Source organism: Chrysemys picta, chromosome 1 (assembly GCF_011386835.1).
Source record: "Chrysemys picta bellii isolate R12L10 chromosome 1, ASM1138683v2, whole genome shotgun sequence".
In the NCBI taxonomy this organism is placed as follows: domain Eukaryota; kingdom Metazoa; phylum Chordata; order Testudines; family Emydidae; genus Chrysemys; species Chrysemys picta.
The window spans coordinates 144,295,495-144,313,425 of record NC_088791.1 but is presented as its reverse complement, the minus strand read 5'-3'; the positions used below and the strand labels follow the sequence as shown (position 1 = coordinate 144,313,425).

Below are 17,931 nucleotides of genomic sequence, written 5' to 3'. Positions count from 1 at the left end.
AACTGAATGGCTCTGCAGCTCCTCTTTATTTGGCCCTGATTGGCTGCTTCACTTGCAGCCAGTGTAGGCTGCTTTGAGGACTCCTCTACTGCTCCTTTTCTGGGACAGGTGTGACAGTACCCTGAGGCCTCCAGCAGGGGGTCTCTAGGCCAAGTCCACCCCATCACACCCTTTTATGTAAAGACTAATTTACAGTAAGGTTAAATTGATTCCCCAGTATCACAACATTGGTTACAATAAAAAACAGTAAACTTTGGAAAACCAAGAATAGCAGAGTTGAAGGTAATACTTTCCTCAAAAGAGAAGAACAATGAAACTCTCGACACCTTGCTCCTCAACATTACCTGCCTCTTTTCATATGTCCATTACAACTCCTAATGAGGGCTCCTCTTCATGTGCTCCAGTTGGATCTCTGTATGGTCTGTGATGCAATACTGATCATGAGAGTAACTGCTGCTGGCTAACAGATTAATTTAGCCATGATGAGCTGATGCTTTGCTTCCAGCTGCCATATTCATTTGGGAATTTCTTCAAATTACCTTCCTGTCATTTACACAGATCAGAAAGCAAATATTCCCCACAACCAAAAGAACAATGAGTTGCTGGTGCCCCAATGGTATTAGAGTTAATCTTCTTGGAAAGCTTTCCCTTTAAATTTGGTGCTTTCTTTTTAACTGGTGTTTTTTAATGTTATGCTCTTGCAATATATGGGATGCAGTCCTGCAGGAATTGCCATAAAATGGGGTCTGTTTGCAGGTTTTTGGCATGTATCCTTAATGCTGCACTTCTGGTTTGAGTTCTTAAATTCACACAGGAGGGGTACAGGGAACACAGACCAGTGTAATGGGCCACAATCTTAATTATACCTTAAAGTTTTGTCTGAATTCCTATTGCAATGACAGTTACCCAAATTCACAGTACTGCTGCCTAGGAAAATATGATTAGCACTGAGCTGTGCTTGCAGCTTCTTTTCCTCTTTCACTCAGTTCTGCAATATCCCCAAAGACCCCATTTTGCGGCTCTGTGTGGAGAAGTAGAAATTCTCTTTGCACTCATCCTCCTAATCCTTTTTTTCCCTACAGACAGCTTTTCTCTTATATCACAAAGGACAAGCAGACAGAGAGCCTGGTGGAGAAGCTGTGCCAGCGATTCCGGACAGCCAGGTGGGTTGCACTCTAACTTCCAGGAGTATAGTGAGAGTTCCCTGACTACCAGAGTGTGAGCCTGCTCCCATGGGGATGGCGTCAGGCTCCCATTGTGCTGCCCATATGACATGATAGTTCTGCAGACCCTGCTCTAGGTTGGGATCTTCCTTTCCCCACCTCCTTTTAAAACAAAAAAATTAAGGACTGTTGAGATTTATAAAGCTGTTTGCTATTATCACTCTGGCATTAGTGGAGAGGGTACATGACTTCAGCAGGGCCTGACTGCAGAAGGCCATAGCAGATTCCAAACTGTCAAGATTTAAATCCTGTCCACCATGCAATGAATGGTCTTATGCCCTTGAAAAGGCATCTGCTATGCACATTATTCTGCCTTGGGAAAGGACATATCCCCAGTACATGTTTGTTTGATCTACCTCCCGGACCTAAAAATCCAGAGACTTAAGGCTCTAATTACATTTACTTGAGCAGTCTGTGAAAGTTGTGCCTAATCCTGAGGAGGCAGGAGCCAAGATAGAGTCAAGAAGGCCATCTAGCAGTACCCTAGCAAGCAGGCACCAAGGTTTGAGTGGGAAGAAGAGAACGTTTAAAAACCTCAAAATCCAGAGCCAGCACCAGGATCCTTGACACGATCTCTGCATTCAGCATGACTGTTCCAGGAGATGTCCCTATTCACCATCTCCTAGCTTCAACTCTTCTCTTACATCAAGTAGGGATCCCTCTCCTCTCAGGTCAGGAATGGAACTCTCAGAAATTCTGGAAGCGCCCTGTTCTAAGCATCTGCACAACTGGCCAACTGCAGTTAGCCATCTGCAACCTGGTCAGTAACCTTATAACTCGCTATCTTGGCCTTGCTAAGATTACTAGGGTCCACCATTCCATATGTCTAGAAGCAGATCCATATTGTAAATGTTGAGGAAAAAGTAAAGAGCAACAGAGGGTCCTGTGGCACCTTTAAGACTAACAGAAGTATTGGGAGCATAAGCTTTCGTGGGTAAGAACCTCACTTCTTCAGATGCAAGTAATGGAAATCTCCAGAGGCAGGTATAAATCAGTATGGAGATAACGAGGTTAGTTCAATCAGGGAGGGTGAGGTGCTCTGCTAGCAGTTGAGGTGTGAACACCAAGGGAGGAGAAACTGCTTCTGTAGTTGGAAAGCCATTCACAGTCTTTGTTTAATCCTGATCTGATGGTGTCAAATTTGCAAATGAACTGGAGCTCAGCAGTTTCTCTTTGAAGTCTGGTCCTGAAGTTTTTTTGCTGTAAGATGGCTACCTCTACATCTGCTATTGTGTGGCCAGGGAGGTTGAAGTGTTCTCCTACAGGTTTTTGTATATTGCTATTCCTGATATCTGACTTGTGTCCATTTATCCTCTTGCGTAGTGACTGTCCAGTTTGGCCAATGTACATAGCAGAGGGGCATTGCTGGCATATGATGGCATATATAACATTGGTGGACGTGCAGGTGAATGAGCCGGTGATGTTGTAGCTGATCTGATTAGGTCCTGTGATGGTGTTGCTGGTGTAGATATGTGGGCAGAGTTGGCATCGAGGTTTGTTGCATGGGTTGGTTCCTGAGTTAGAGTTGTTATGGTGCGGTGCGTGGTTGCTGGTGAGAATATGCTTAAGGTTGGCGGGTTGTCTGTGGGCAAGGACTGGCCTGCCTCCCAAGGTCTGTGAAAGTGAGGGAACATTGTCCAGGATGGGTTGTAGATCACTGATGATGCGTTGGAGAGGTTTAAGCTGAGGACTGTAGGTGATGGCCAGTGGAATTCTGTTGGTTTCTTTTTTGGGCCTGTCTTGTAGCAGGAGGCTTCTGGGTACACGTCTGGCTCTGTTGATTTGTTTCTTTATTTCCTTGTGTGGGTATCGTAGTTTTGAGAATGCTTGGAGGAAAAAGTAATTGGTCTCTCTTGCCAGTAGCATCAGTGGCCAGGCCTGATGCTACTGGAAGATCTTTGTGAGCGAGAAGAGAGTTCTGGAGGCACTTCACCGTCCTCCTTCATCAAAGGAGTCTTCATCTTGACCAAACAGACACATTAACCCCAACTCTGGCCACAATGGTTCTTCAAGTGATAGTCTGTAAACATATTCCACTGTTGGTGGGGGGACATCACAAAGGGCAGAGCTGCCCCAATTGCACCCCAGTTCCTTCTCACTGCCCATTGCTAAGAGTCAGCGTATTCTCACTCTTATTCATCACTGTGCATTATTTGTAAAATATTTTAAAGTGGTTAGTGATAGTTAGCAGTGCAGTTTAATGTAGTGTTAGTATTTCTGTTAATTTTCTTCCTAGTTTGGATAATTTTATTTTGTTATTCAGGTTTTGGTTTTTGCTTCTCCTGTAATAATAACAGATCACAAATCAAAACTTTTTTTTTGTTTTGTTTCCCATCATGTTAAAAGATGGGCACACCTGGTGCTTATTTTGCCTAGGGGAGGATCACATCCCTGACCATGTTGACACCTGTTGGTCATTTTCAAAAAGAATATAGTGGGCTAAGGAGTCCTGCCTCATGGCACCTCTAATTGAATGAATAGTCCATTCATACTGACTCTGATCCTGGCTTCTCACCATTGGATGCATCTAAAGATCGAGGAACCTCAAGGTCAGTCCCTGCAGCTTCATCGTCCTTATTGTCAAGCTTGCATGACAAGCCTTAGGTCAGACCTCATATGGGAGCTTAAATATCACATGGACAAGCTGCACAGATCACCATCTCCAGTCCTGCTGTTCAGGCTCGTAAAAATTCCAGGCCATCTGACATTAAGGGTGCATCAAAATTTTGCAGTAGGTCCCTGAGCATCAATATTGATTCTGGTCGTGGCCCTGTGGGAAAAGACTTACCCCAGGTCTCTGCCAGCACAATCTCAATGATATTGACTTCATTGGTGCTGATATCATCCAGACAGCCACTAGCTGTATTGACAACTTTCATAGATTTTGTGTTACTACAGCAATCTGTTTTAGTGATGTCTTCTATGGCATCAGTATCTTCTACTTGTAATATCATAGTATTCACTATCCATGCTTCAAACCCCCTGGTACCAGCTCTGCTGAGAAGAGTGCAGAGCACAATGCATGTCTTTTAAAACTATGCTGCTTCATCTTCAGATCTGTCATTCTTTCCAGTAAATATTTTAAGCTGCTCTAAAACTTATTCTAAAATCCTCGCTATCTAGTAAGTAGAAGTATTAGGACACTTTGTTCATAACTCTGGATCTCTTGGATCCATAGAGGTCCACATCCGCCTGCTGCTGTGGGAATATGCAGAGGACTCCTGAAGAAGAAATGAAGGTTACCTATATGTAACAGGAGTTCTTCGAGATGCACTCTGTGTATTCATCTCTTGGGATGTGCCTCTTGGTGCCATTTTGGATGATGGAACTTTCTGGTAGCAATGTCTATTAGAGTACTCACATGATTCTCCTACCCTTCCCCTCAACATTCGAGCAGAGTTTTAATAGTATTACAGTATAACCTCAGTTACAAACACCAGAGTTACAAACTGACCAATCAACCACACACCTGATTTGGAACTGTAAGTACACAATAAGGCGGCAGTGGGGAGGGAAACAAATACAGTCCAGTACTGTGTTAAACGTAAAGTACTAAAGAAATAAAGGAAAAGTTTTTAAAAAATGACTAAGGAAACTGTTTCTGTGCTTGTTTCATTTAAATTAAGATGGTTAAAAGCAGCATAGTAGTAAAGTTTCAAAGCTGTAATCTTTCAAAGGTTTACAACTAAACATTGACTTAACCAATGTTTTGTACAGAGTTCTGAACATTTCAGACTTATGAACAACCTCCATTCCCAAGGTGGACAAGGGAGTGTGATTAGACAGAGTCCATCTCAAAGAAATCTGGTTACATGTATGTAACCTTTGAGTGTCCTCTGCATATTCCCACTCTTGGGATAGTTTGGCATTCAAGAATGGATGGAGGGATATTGAGTCCTAATTAAACAAGGATTGAAGTACAACTCTGTCAAACTAAGCAACAGCTCTGGCTGTCATGTTTAATGAAAGTGTGAATTGAACCACAAGTAGCAGCGTTACATATTTTCAATAAGAGGAAAATGCTGAGCACATGCTGCAGCAACTGAATTTGTAGAGTGAGCCCTAAAGACCAGCAAGGGGAGAGTGGGAAGAAATCTTATAACTCTTCACTATATGCTGTCTAAATCATCTAGAAAACGACTGGGCAGAAACAGTTTGACCTTTGTGTAGTGTCCAGCATAGGAAATAAACAATTTGGGAAGTCCCTGAAGTCTTAGTCCTGTCCAGAAACTAGGATAAAACTCGCATTACATCAAAAGCATGCAATTTGGATTCACCTTTAAGTATGGGGTCTAGGAAAGAAGACTGGTAGGTTAAAATATGAACATGGAAAGTCAGAAATTAAAGAAATCTGGGGTGAGGTCTTGTCGTTAGAAGTTGGTCCAATAAAAGATAATACCTCATCCACCTTCCTAATATCCTGGGATCAACAAGGTTGCTACAAAAACTCAGTTACAAACTGACTGACTGAGCCCACACTTGAACAAAGACAAGGACATTTGGTATCTAATCTGGTGATAAAAAGACTGATATTTCAGCAGTCCAAAAGGTTGAAAATAATCTGAATCACTGAATCCTTCAGTGACCATTCATGCAGTTGCATGGAATCTCTGCTCAGCCAATCAACAATCTTGTTGTGATCTCTCACTAATAAATGCTGTGTAGAATACACCAGTCCCATAGTATTATCGCCTTCTTGCAAAGTTAAGATAAACGAGCTCCGTCACATAATACATTGCTGACATATATCCCGGGGGAGGGATAGCTCAGTGGTTTGAGCATTGGCCTGCTAAACCCAGGGTTGTGAGTTCAATCCTTCGGGCCATTTAGGGATCTGGGACAAAAATCAGTCTGGGGATCAGTCCTTCTTTGAGCAGGGGGTTAACCTCCTGAGGTCCCTTCCAACCCTGATATTCTATGATTCTATTGTCCGTGGCAACTTGAACAACTGAATTCTTTACTTGGAGGAACAACTTGAGAGCTAGACAGATGGCCCTCAGTTGTTTTAACACATTTATGTGCAAATGGGATTCTTGGTGATTCCACAGGCCTCGAATTAATAAATTGCTGCAATGTTTCCAGAGTCGGTTGGAGGTCACATCTGATATAACTATTACAGTAGGAGGATGAAACCTCCTTTGAGAACATTCTCTGATCTCAGCCACCATGTTAAAGAGAATCATCACTCCAATATTTGAATATCTTGAACACACCACCCATACTGAGTTTGCGATTCACTGATATCCAGTGTTTGAAGTGGCCTCATTCTTAGTCACATATGTTGAGACCTAGTAAAGTCACCCCATTAAAATGGGGTCATGACCCACTTTGAGAGGGTTTTGGAAGTAATCTCTGAATGCTGGAGTGCAACTTAATAATTACACCAGTGAAGGAGATTCTCTGAGATGGTGACAGTAGAGACTTCTTGTTTATTAGAAGGCTCAAATTCTTGAACAGAGAACAAGTGAACTGAATGGTGTTTCTCGTTTCCTCTTCAGAAGAAGCCTTTAGGAGCCAATCGTCTAAATATGGGAAGAAAACAAAACAAAATCTGCTCAGATATGTTGCTACCGCAGAACGGCATTTGGTAAAAATTCTGAGCACCGCGGGAAAGGCTTGTATTGAAAATAGTCCTGACCAAGGGTGAAATGAAGATATTTGCATTGAGATGGTATTGTACAAATATGGGAGTAAGCATCCTTGAGATCGAGAGCAGCAAATCCGTCCAAAGTAGAAAGGGAGGGGATAAGTGATATGAGAATTAGCATTCTGAATTAGAACTTTCAGATATCTGTTTGGATTCCTGAGATCTAAAATCAGTCTGACATCTGTCCTTTGGGATAAGAAAATGAGGAAAATCCCATGTTGAAACTTAATGGAACTTCTTATTTGAGTGATTGCTTGTGCGTATTCCACAGTAGGTGTGCTTGCTCGCCATGTGCACCGGTGCCGGAAGTTTTTCCCCAGCAGTACCCGTAGGGGAGCACCCCTAGCAACCCCTGGAGTGGCGCCTCTATGCTGCACGCTCCCCCACCCTCAGTTTCTTCTTGCCACCAGTGAAGGTGTGAAAGAACTGCTCTGCTCCAGCTTGGCTGCAGCTTCCCTCTTGGACTCTGTTAGTTCATAGTTAGTACCAATAGTTAAAGTAGTCTAGTTTAGACTTAGTTTAGTGTGCCCGGGTCGGGGTATGCCCCGGGCTTTAAGTCGTGTGACACTTGCAAGCGGCCGATGCCCGTGAGTGATCTGCACGCGGACTGTTTACGCTGTCTAGGGGAAACCCATCTCAGCAATCGCTGCAATATTTGCAGATCCTTCAAGCCTCGGACCAAGAAGGAATGGGACGTTTGGCTCTGAGCCATTTTGATGGAGTCGGCCTTGACCCTGACTGTGCTGTTCCAAGTCGACACCAAGCACCGCGGCGTCGGTGCGCGGTGACCCTTCGGTGCCTTCCACCAGCCAGCACTGCTCCCCATCCGCAGGATGCTCCAAGAAAGCTAAGAGGTCTTCTCCACCGAAACACCGGAGTAAGACCCAGGGACAGACTAGACCTACGTTGGGCAGTTCTCGGTCTCTATCAGCCTCCTGGCCTCCAACTCAGGTTGAGTGGAGTAGCCCGGCCCACTCTGCGCCAAACTCCCCGGATGTTGATGCCTGGAGGCTCTGCAAGCGGCCCAGGATGTTATGTCTCTGCCAGTACTAGGGGCACCGCCACTGTTGGCTCCCCGGTCCAGAGGCAAGCCACCGCTTGGATCCCGACAGTCGCTGCCTGGTTGGTACGGTTCACGGTCTAGAGAATGTTCCCAATGCCATTCAGCGACCGCCCTGTGCGCAGTCCGTGCCGGTCCCCGTCGACCCCCACCATGTTGTCTGGCTGGGTACTGACTGGCAGGGGTTCCAAGCACTGCTCTGCCTCAAGGGACCGTAGACCTCACGAGGAGAGCATGCCCCGTCGAGACCGGGACAGACAGCACTGGGAGTCCTTGTCTCCGAGGCTACCGTAGCCCGTCGGGGTACGGGCATTGACGCCATTCCCGTAATTCGTCTCGCTCGAGGTCCCCGCTGCGGCACCGCTCCCACAGTTCCAGGCATCGATCGCCGTCACCTTGCCGTTGCGGATCCGCCCGTCAGAGCCTATCGCAGAGCAGCTGATACCGGCAGCACTCCCGCTCCTCCACACCGGGATCATGGTCTTGTGGTTAGCACTGTTCTTGACAACACCACTCCTCCTGGTCCCAGGATAGCGGCAGGTTGTATGCCAGCCCAGCCTCCTTTCGCAGCCATTAGTCAATGGGACAGGCTAGTCAGGCTGAACAGCCTGCTCTGCCGGTGCCACAGCAGGTGCCACAGTAGGTGCAGTGGCACCTGGCTCCTTGGCTGGCACCGTGGTACCAATGGGGCTCCCGGTGGTGGCTCACTCGGTGGCCGGAGCCTCGGAGAGACCGTCGGTCTCCTTATCTCAGCCTCCCAGGAAGGAGTCGGTGGGGCTTTCATCACCAGTTCTGCGCCCAGAGGGGGATCAAGTGGTGGGTCTTGTGTCACCGGTGGTTATGCAGAGTACTGCACCCCCATCCTCCTCATTCTTAGATGTGATTAGAGCCCCTCCTCCGCCTGTCCTGCAGGACGACTCTAAAGCCCACCAGGAACTGTTGAAAAGGGTGGCATCAAGCCTTAACCTTCAAGCCGAGGAGATGGAGGAACCCGCGGACTCCCTCTTCAACGTCCTTTCGGCCTCGGCACCACGTAGGGTGGCCCTCCCACTCTATGAAGGGGTGGCAAAGATTTTGAATGCCTTGTGGCAAACCCCGGCTTTCTTGCTCCCCATCTCTAAGAGGGTGGAACAGAAGTACTTCATGCCTGCCAAGGGGCATGAATACCTGTATACCCACCCTGCCCCCAACTCCCTGGTGGTTGAGTTGGTCAACCACAGGGAGAGGCAGGGCCAACCAGCCCCTACTCTTAAGAATAAAGCCTCAAGGAGACTTGATCTATTTGGGAGAAAGGTTTATTTGTCCTAGAGTTTCCAGTTAAGGGTGGCGAACCACTAAGCCCTCCTGGGGGGATACAAGTTCAATTTGTTGGGCTTTCCGCCCAAATTTGAAGACTCCCTCCAAGAGCGTGACAAAAAGGAGTTCAAGGCTCTGGAGGAGGGTACAGCGGCTGCCAGGGCAGCCCTTCAGGCAGCGTCAGATGCCGCGGATACGGCTGCAAGGTCTATGGCCTCTGCGGTGTCCATGAGGAGGGCGTCGTGGCTCCTGCTGTCTGGGCTGTCCAGCAAGGCGCAGAACTCCTTACAGGACCTTCCATTCGATGGCAAGGCCCTGTTTGCGGAACAGACGGACGTGAAATTGCACGGCCTGAAAGATTCCTGCACAACGCTTAAGACTCTTGGCCTCTATGTCCCGGCTCTGGCCAGGACCAAGTTTTAAGCCGCAGCAGGCTCCCACCCAGGCCACCAACGCTAAATATTCTCCAACTGGTTATGTGCTTTTTTTCCTGGAGTGGTCTCGGCCGACCTCGGACCGATGGGTCCTCAACACTGTCTCCCAGGGCTACACCTTCCAGTTTACCTCTACCCCGCCCTCCCACTCCCCGTCCCTCCTGGGGGACCCCTCTCAGGAGGCCCTGCTCAAGCAGGAGGTGGAGCGGCTCCTTGGCTTAGGAGCGGTGGAAGTGGTACTAGTGAAGTTCAGACACAAGGATTTCTACTCCCGCTACTTACTTATCCTGAAGGCCAAAGGGGGGCTCAGGCCCATCCTGGACCTGCGAGGCCTGAACCAGTACATGATAAAGCTCAAGTTTCACATGGAGGCCAGACAGACTATCACCCCCCTCCCTGGAACCCGGGGATTGGTATACTGCCTTTGATCTGCAGGATGAGTAGTTCCACATTCATATTTTTGAGGGGCACAGACATTTCCCCTGTTTCACAGTTGGGCAGGAACACCACCAAATTACAGTCCTCCCGTTTGGCCTGTCCACTGTTCCCAGGATATTCACAAAGTGCATGTCTGTGGTAGTGGCCTACCTCAGACGTCACGGGGTCCAGATCTTCCTCTATCTCAATGACTGGCTGGTCAAGGGCCGCTCCAGGTCGCAGGTTCAGAATCACGTGGCACTCCTGTCCACATGCACCACTCTGGGCCTGTTGGTAAATGACACCAAGTCCACGTTAGTCCCAGTGCAGCGCATAGAGTTTATTGGGGCAGTCCTGGACGCGATATTGGCCAGGGCCTCCCTCCTACCGGACAAGTTTGAGACCCTAAGGGAGCACATTGGTACAGTCACAAGGTTCCCTGTGACCACAGCCAGAGCGTACCTCGAGCTCCTGGGTCACATGTCAGCATGCGCACATGTGGTTCGCCGCGCACATGTGGTTCACCACGCCAGACTCAGGATGAGGCCCCTCCAGCTCTGGTTGGCCTCGGTGTTCTCCCAATCCAGAGACAGGATGGACAAAGTCCTCACTGTGCCCGAACCGGTGATCACCTCCTTACAATGGTGGTCCTTCCCGGGGAACATGCTCCACAGGGTCCCGTTCAGGGGCAAGCCCCCATCAGTGGAGCTGTTGTCTGATGCGTCGGACCTGGGGTGGGGAGCCTGCGTGGGGAATGTTCAGACCCAAGGTCTGTGGTCCACTCAGGACCTTGCCCTGCATATAAACGTCAAGGAGCTCAGGGCGGTCCGTCTGGCATGAGCAGCCTTCTGCTTGTACCTGGAGGGCAGAGTGGTCAGGGTTCTCATGGACAACACTGCTTTGATGTTTTACATCAACAGGCAAGATGGGGCCCCGCTCCTCTGCCAGGAAGCCCTCAGGCTGTGGGACTTCTGTATAGCTCACGATTTTTGCCTGGAAGCTCACCATTTACCGGGCGCCCGGAACCCGCGGGCGGATCGCCTGAGCTGAGACTTCTCCTCCCAGCACGAGTGGTCACTACGCTCAGAGGTGGTGCACAGGATTTTCCAAAAGTGGAGCACTCCCCAGGTGGACCTGTTCATGACACGGCAGAACCGCCAGTGTCCCCGCTTCTGCTCCAGGAGGGACTGGGGTGCAGGCGCCATCTCCAGTGCCTTCCTCCTATTGTGGTCGGGCCAGCTTCTCTATGCCTTCCCCCAGATCCCGTTGATCGGCAAGGTTTTGGGGAAGATAAAAATGGACAGGGTCCGGGTCCTCCTGACTGTCCCAGCATGGCCCAGGCAACATTGGTACAGGACTCTCACGAGTCTGGCTGTCGCCCCACTGTGGCCGTTGCCATCCTGCCTAGACCTGCTCTCCCAGGAACAGGGCCGCTTCCTCCACCCCAACCTAGCGGCACTCCACCTCACAGCTGGCTGCTCAATGGTTAGGCCGGGAGGAGAGGACGTGCTCGGAAGAGGTTCAGCTCATCCTCCTGGAAAGCAGATGGCCCTCCACACGTCGGGCCTACCTGGCAAAGTGGTCTTGGTTTTCCTGGTGGGCAGCTGATCGGGGTGTTTTGCCCCATGGCTGCTCCGATCCAACTCATTTTAGACTACCTCCTTCACCTTAGAGCCCAAGGCCTAGCGCCCTTGTCCGCCAAGGTGCACTTGGCGGCCATATTGGCCTTCCACCTGCCGGTGCAGGGACACACAGTATTCTTCCATGCTATGACTGGCTGATTCCTTAAGGGATTGGATTGTCTCTTCCCGTACGTTAGGCCCCCAGTCCCGCAGTGGGACCTGAACTTGGTGCTGGCCCAGTTGATGGGTCACCCGGTTGCCGGGTGCCCCATTTGCGCCGTTAGCTACATGCTCCTGGTCGCACCTCTCGTGGAAGATAGCCTTCCTGGTGGCAATCACATCAGCTAGATGGGTCTGGGAGCTCAGGGTCCTGACCTCTGAACCCCCGTACATGGTGTTCCATAAGGATAAGGTCCAGCTCCAACTGCATCCTTCATTCCTCCCCAAGGTGGTCTCCACCTACAACATGGGTCAGGACATCTTCCTGCAGGTGCTCCGTCCCAAACCCCATGCATCCAGTGAGGAGCGCCGCCTCCACATGCTGGATGTGAGATGGGCTCTGGCCTTTTACCATACAAAGCCATTCAGGAAGTCCTCGCAGCTGTTCATTGCCTCGGCCAAACGCATGAGAGGTCAGCTGATCTCCACTCAGCAGCTCTCCAACTGGATTACCTCGTGTATTCGTACCTGTTACGACCTGGCGGGAGTCCCCCCGCTGCCGATTGTGAGGGCACACTTGACTAGGGTTCAAGCCTCATTGGCTGCCTTTTTAGCCTATATCCCCATTCAGAACATTTGTAGGGCTGCCACATGGTCATTGGTCCACAGGTTCACCTTGCATTATGTGATCATCACCCAGACTAGGGAGGATGCCAGGTTCAGCAGGGCTGTGCTCTGTCCCGAGAATTTGTGAACTCCTACCCACCTCCAACAGATATAGCTTGGAATCACCTATTGCGGAATGCCCATGAGCAATCACTCGAAGAAGAAAAGGCAGTTACCTTTTCCGTAACTGGTGTTCTTCAAGATGAGTTGCTCGTGTCCATTCCACATCTCACCCTCCTTCCCCTCTGTTGGAGTTGTCTGGTAAAAAGGAACTGAGGATGGGGGGGGGGGTGCGCAGAATCCCTTATACCCCGCCATAGAGGTGCCACTCCAGGAGTTGCTAGGGGCGCTCCCCTACAGGTACTGCTAGAAGAAAAACTTCCGGCGCCAGTGCACGTGGCGAGCACACACACCTATTGTGGAATGGACATGAGCAACACATCTTGAAGAACACCAGTTACGGAAAAGGTAATTGTCTTTTTCTTTTTTTAATTGTCGTTGTTGCTTGTAGTAGAGTCTGTATTTCTGTCCTTAGTACAGAAAAGGGAGTTGAATGGGGGGTTGTGTGGAGGAAGGGAAGGTTTAACTATCCAGTTCAAATCCTTTTGTGTCCAAGACCCATCTGTCCAAGGTGATAATCTTCCATACATTGTAGAAATGACAGGCAGTCTCCAAAAATATGGGTAGAACTCCGATTGTTTTGCAGCCCTCAATTTTCCTGTCAAACCTGTGGTCTGACATTAGGCAATGAAGACTTAGCTGAAGAACTCTTTTTGTTCTTATCTGAGGTTTGAAGGCTTCCTCTATTGAGATTGAGGAGAGGATTGTTGCTGCTACTGGTATTTGTCTTTTTGGGTCAGAAGAGCAACAGGGTGGACAGTACTGCCTATGGCAGTGGTTCTCAAACTGTGGGTTGGGACCCCAAAGTGGGTCACTATCCCTGTCACAGAGTCCCCGGGCGATGCTCTGGAACTGCTCCCTACAAAGCCAGTCTGGACTCTGGTGAAGTCTCCTCTCTGTGAGCAGACTGTCTTCAGGGCAAGAAGCTCACATGGCTTCAACTTCCTGGGTCTGACCTTGGAGCAGTCAGCATCCTCTGCCCCTCCGTGTGTTTCCCACAGTGAGTCTGCCCAGGCGGGGTCCTGGGGAAGCCAGAGGGTCCTGCACCCCAACTTTGCAGTCAGACGTGACTCTTAGCCAGCCAGTAAAACAGAGATTTATTAGATGACAGGAACACGGTCTAAAACAGAGCTTGTAGGTACAGAGAATAAGACCCCTCAGCCGCGTCCATTTTGGGGGGCAGTGAGCCAGACACCCTCGTCTACACTTCACTCCTCGTCCCCAGCTAGCTCCAAACTGACTCACCCTCCAGCCCCTCCTCCTCTGGGCTTTGTCCCTTTCCCGGGCCAGGAGGTCACCTGATTCCTTTGTTCTCCAACACCTTTAGCTATCTCCTTGCAGGGGGAAGGGCCCAGGCCATTAGTTGCCAGGAGACAGTGTGTCGGCCATTTATGTGCACTGGTCCTTTGCTCTGCAACAATCACACCCCCTTATCCCATCACCCAGTGACTTAAGAAATGCATAGGGGAAACTGAGGCACCCCTACAGTATTCAGAGGAAACATTAAGAACAGTCCCACTTCGTCACAACCCCATTTTAATGGGGTCGCCAGGGCTGGCTTAGAATTGCTGGGGCCGAAGCCTGAGCCCCACCACCTGGGGCTGCAGCCAAAGCCTGAGTGCTTCCACCCTGGGTTGTGGGGCTTAGGTTACAGGCCCCCTGCCTGGGGCTGAAGCCCTTGGGCTTCGACTTTGCACCCCCACCCAGGGTGGCAGAGCTTGGGTGGGCTCATGCTTCAGTCTCCCCTCCTGGGGTCGTGTAGTAATTTTTGTTGTCAGAAGAGTGTTGCGGTGCAATAAATGTGGTATCTGAACATAGGAGCAGATTTCCTGCTAAAAGATTGTAGCAGACTAAGATCTAGTAGAAGACCTTGTCTTCCATTTTTTCTAAAACTTCATCAGGTTTAGCACTGAAGAGACCATCCCCTTCAAAAGGAAGGTTTTGTATTCTAGACTGTCTCTATAGGTAACAACAAAGATCTTAACCATGCACACCTATAGAGAGGTATTGAGGAAGCAATCAATCTGGAAGCAATGTCTGAAATATCAGAAGGCACTCTAAGTGCATGTATTGCAGCATTCTGACTTTTTCTGTTGAGGACACTAATTAATTTCCATCAATTCTCTGGAAGATTTTTGATGAAAAATGAAATCTTTTCCAAAAGGTGAAATTGATATCTCAACATTGCTGCTTGATAATTGCCACTCTTATTCAGAGAAGCTGAGGGGGGGGGGCAACAATTTTCTAAGATATTCCAGAAGGGTCCACCTCAAAAAAGTAATCAGATGCTCCCACACCCTGGAAGGAAAAACAAAATCCAGAAAACCTACCTGGAGATCATCAAGAAACCCAAAAAAGAGAAGTTGGTCTGATTAAAATATTACTATGACGGGTTGAATCATAGAAACGCCCTTGGGGCTGCCAACTGATGTGCCAAGACTACTTCTGCCCCTGCTTTCCTGCCCTGGCAGCTTAGGACTTCAGTGCCCTGCCTGGTTTGAGCCAGACCCGCTAGCCTGCTGCAAACCCAGACCCAGAGTCTGAACCATGTCCCCTAACAGCTGTAGGCCTAACTGAAAACAACTTACAGAAGTGTTCCTATCTTTAACACTCAGATGTCCAACTCCCCATGGGGTCCAAACCCCAAATAAATCCGTTTTACCCTGTATAAAGCTCATACAGGGTAAACTCCATAAATTGTTCACCCTCTGTAACACTGATAGAGAGAGATGCCCAGCTGTTTGCCCCCTCCAGGTATTAATACATACTGTGGATTAATTAAGAAGTAAAAAGTTATTTTATTAAATACAGAAAGTAGGATTTAAGTGGTTCCAAGTAGTGGCAGACAGAACAAAGTGAATTACCAAGTAAAATAAAATAAAACACGCAAATCTAAGCTTAATACCGTAAGAAAACAGTACAGACAAGAACTTCACCCTTAGAGGAATTCCAGTAAGCTTCCTTTTACAGACTAGTTGCTTTCTAGTCTGGGTCCAGCAATCACTCACACGCCCAGTAGTTACTGTCCTTTGTTCCAGTTTCTTTCAGGTATCCTTGGGGGTGGAGAGGCTATCCCTTTAGCCAGCTGAAGACAAAATGGAGGGGTCTCCCACAGGCTTAAATAGACTTTCTCTTGAGGTTGGAGACCTCCTCCACTCTCCTATGCAAAGTCCAGCTTCAAGATGGAGTTTTGGAGTCACATGGGCAAGCCACATGTTCATGCATGACTCAGTTTTTACCAGCCAAGCCACACTCCTGGGAAGGCTCAGATGTGGATTGGCATCTTAAGTTCATTGTTGGCTTAAGTGGTTTTTGATTTGGCACTTAATGTGCACTTTTCTCAAGAAGCTGACCAAATGCTCTACTAGGCTAGTTAAAATCAAGCCAGTACACAGACAATATTCATAACTTTGAATACAAAAATGATACATACATACAAATAGGATGAATACATTCAGAAGATCATAACCTCTTCATAGATCTATTACATGGCATATGTAGCCTAAAACATATTCCAGTACAATCCTATACAATCATAAGCATATTCCATAAACCCTTATGGGGGCCACCGTCACTATTACCTCTCCAGTCTTGTGTCTCTAACTTTCTAAAATGTTGAAAAGCAGATGAGTGGCTTCTGCCAAAGCTACTGAAAGCAATTTCAAAGTTGTAATGGAATCGGATAGCATTATCAGAGGGGGATGAAGCTGAAATAACACGCACATTATTGTCTGGGGAAGAATCACCCACAAATTCAAACTCCTGTTGAAATTCATGAGACCTCAATATCATCCTCCTAGGGCACTATATGAAAACTTTATCTTTGAACCCCACTCAGTGCTGCATCCACCATATCACCCACACTATGGTCTTTTTGGTGGCCATCACCTTGGCCAAAAGCGAATGTGCTCTCAGGCACTCATATAAGGATGAATTCAAACTGGAACAGGTACAGAGAAGGGCTACTAGGATGATCCGAGGAATGGAAAACCTGTCTTATGAAAGGAGACTCAAAGAGCTTGGCTTGTTTAGCCTAACCAAAAGAAGGCTGAGGGGAGATATGATTGCTCTTTATAAATATATCAGAGGGATAAATATCAGGGAGGGAGAGGAATTATTTAAGCTTAGTACCAATGTGGACACAAGAACAAATGGATATAAACTGGACATTAGGAAGTTTAGACTTGAAATTACATGAAGGTTTCTAACCATTAGAGGAGTGAAGTTCTGGAACAGCCTTCCAAGGGGAGTAGTGGGGGCAGAAGACCTATCTGGCTTCAAGACTAAGCTTGATAAGTTTATGGAGGGGATGGTATGATGGGATAGCCTAATTTTGGCAATTAATTGATCTTTGATTATTAGCAGGTAAATATGCCCAATGGTCTGTGATGGGATGTTAGATGGGGTGGGATCTGAGTTACTACATAGAATTCTTTCCTGGGTGCTGGTTGGTGAGTCTTGCCCACATGCTCAGGGTTTAACTGATCGCCATATTTGGGGTTGGGAAGGAATTTTCCTCCAGGGCTGATTGGCAGAGGCCCTGGAGGTTTTTCGCCTTCCTCTGCAGCGTGGGGCACGGGTCACTTGCTGGAGGATTCTCTGCACCTTGAGGTCTTTATACCACGATTTGAGGACTTCAGTAACTCAGACATAGGTTAGGGGTTTGTTACAGGAGTGAGTGGGTGAGATTCTGTGGGCTGCGTTGTGCAGGAGGTCAGACTAGATAATCATAATGGTCCCTTCTGACCTTAAAGTCTATGTGTATATATCTAAACTCCTATATATACCTACTTTTACAAGGACAAGAAAGTACTCAGACCTCCTATGAGATTAATTCCCAAAGTAGTTTGGTTTAAGTGGAAATTAATTAGCTTATCCGCATTCTTCCCAAAATCACACTCTGCACAAGGGAAGAAGCTACCCACTTCGGATGCATCCACAGCTCTGACTGACACTGCTACTTAGAAAAGATTGTGAGCTCAGGTGCATGAGGTATCCACATTGACTACAACATCTCAAACCACAGTTATTGTAGGATAAGTAACCATTCTGTTCTCCATTTCTGATATCTTCAGATCAAGACTGGATGCCTTTAGTCAAACACATGCTATTGGGCTCAACATTAATAACTAGGTGAAACTTAATAGGCTGTGGTATACAGGTCAGACTAAATCTGTGGTTTTCAATCTTTTTTCATTTTCAGACCCTTAAAAAAATTTCAAGTGGAGGAGCACACCTCTTTGGAAATCTTAGACAAAGCCTGTGGACTCCTAGGGGTGTGCAGACC

General features: G+C 47.9%; 1 protein-coding gene and 1 long non-coding RNA gene across 9 annotated transcripts in view; one reads left to right on the top strand and one right to left on the bottom strand.

Annotated features, from left to right (window-relative positions):
- Window positions 1-17,931, bottom strand: part of LOC135981808 (uncharacterized) — a 71,484-nt gene that overhangs the window by 13,361 nt on the left and 40,192 nt on the right. For both annotated transcript variants that reach the window (XR_010598971.1, XR_010598972.1), the window contains exon 4: window positions 10,249-10,365. This is a non-coding gene — a long non-coding RNA (uncharacterized LOC135981808). The remainder of the gene's footprint in view (window positions 1-10,248; window positions 10,366-17,931) is intronic.
- Window positions 1-17,931, top strand: part of NCAPD2 (non-SMC condensin I complex subunit D2) — an 80,014-nt gene that overhangs the window by 59,467 nt on the left and 2,616 nt on the right. For 6 of the 7 annotated variants that reach the window (XR_010598930.1, XR_010598928.1, XM_065585930.1 and 3 more), the window contains one exon: window positions 1,083-1,163. Coding sequence is in view for 5 of the 7 variants with exons in the window: in XM_065585930.1 (XP_065442002.1) it covers window positions 1,083-1,163 (81 nt within the window). In the remaining 2 variants the exon portion in view is untranslated. Of the gene's footprint in view, window positions 1-1,082; window positions 1,164-3,569; window positions 3,735-17,931 lie in introns of those variants that run through there. The other variant, XM_065585935.1, reaches the window with a different exon arrangement.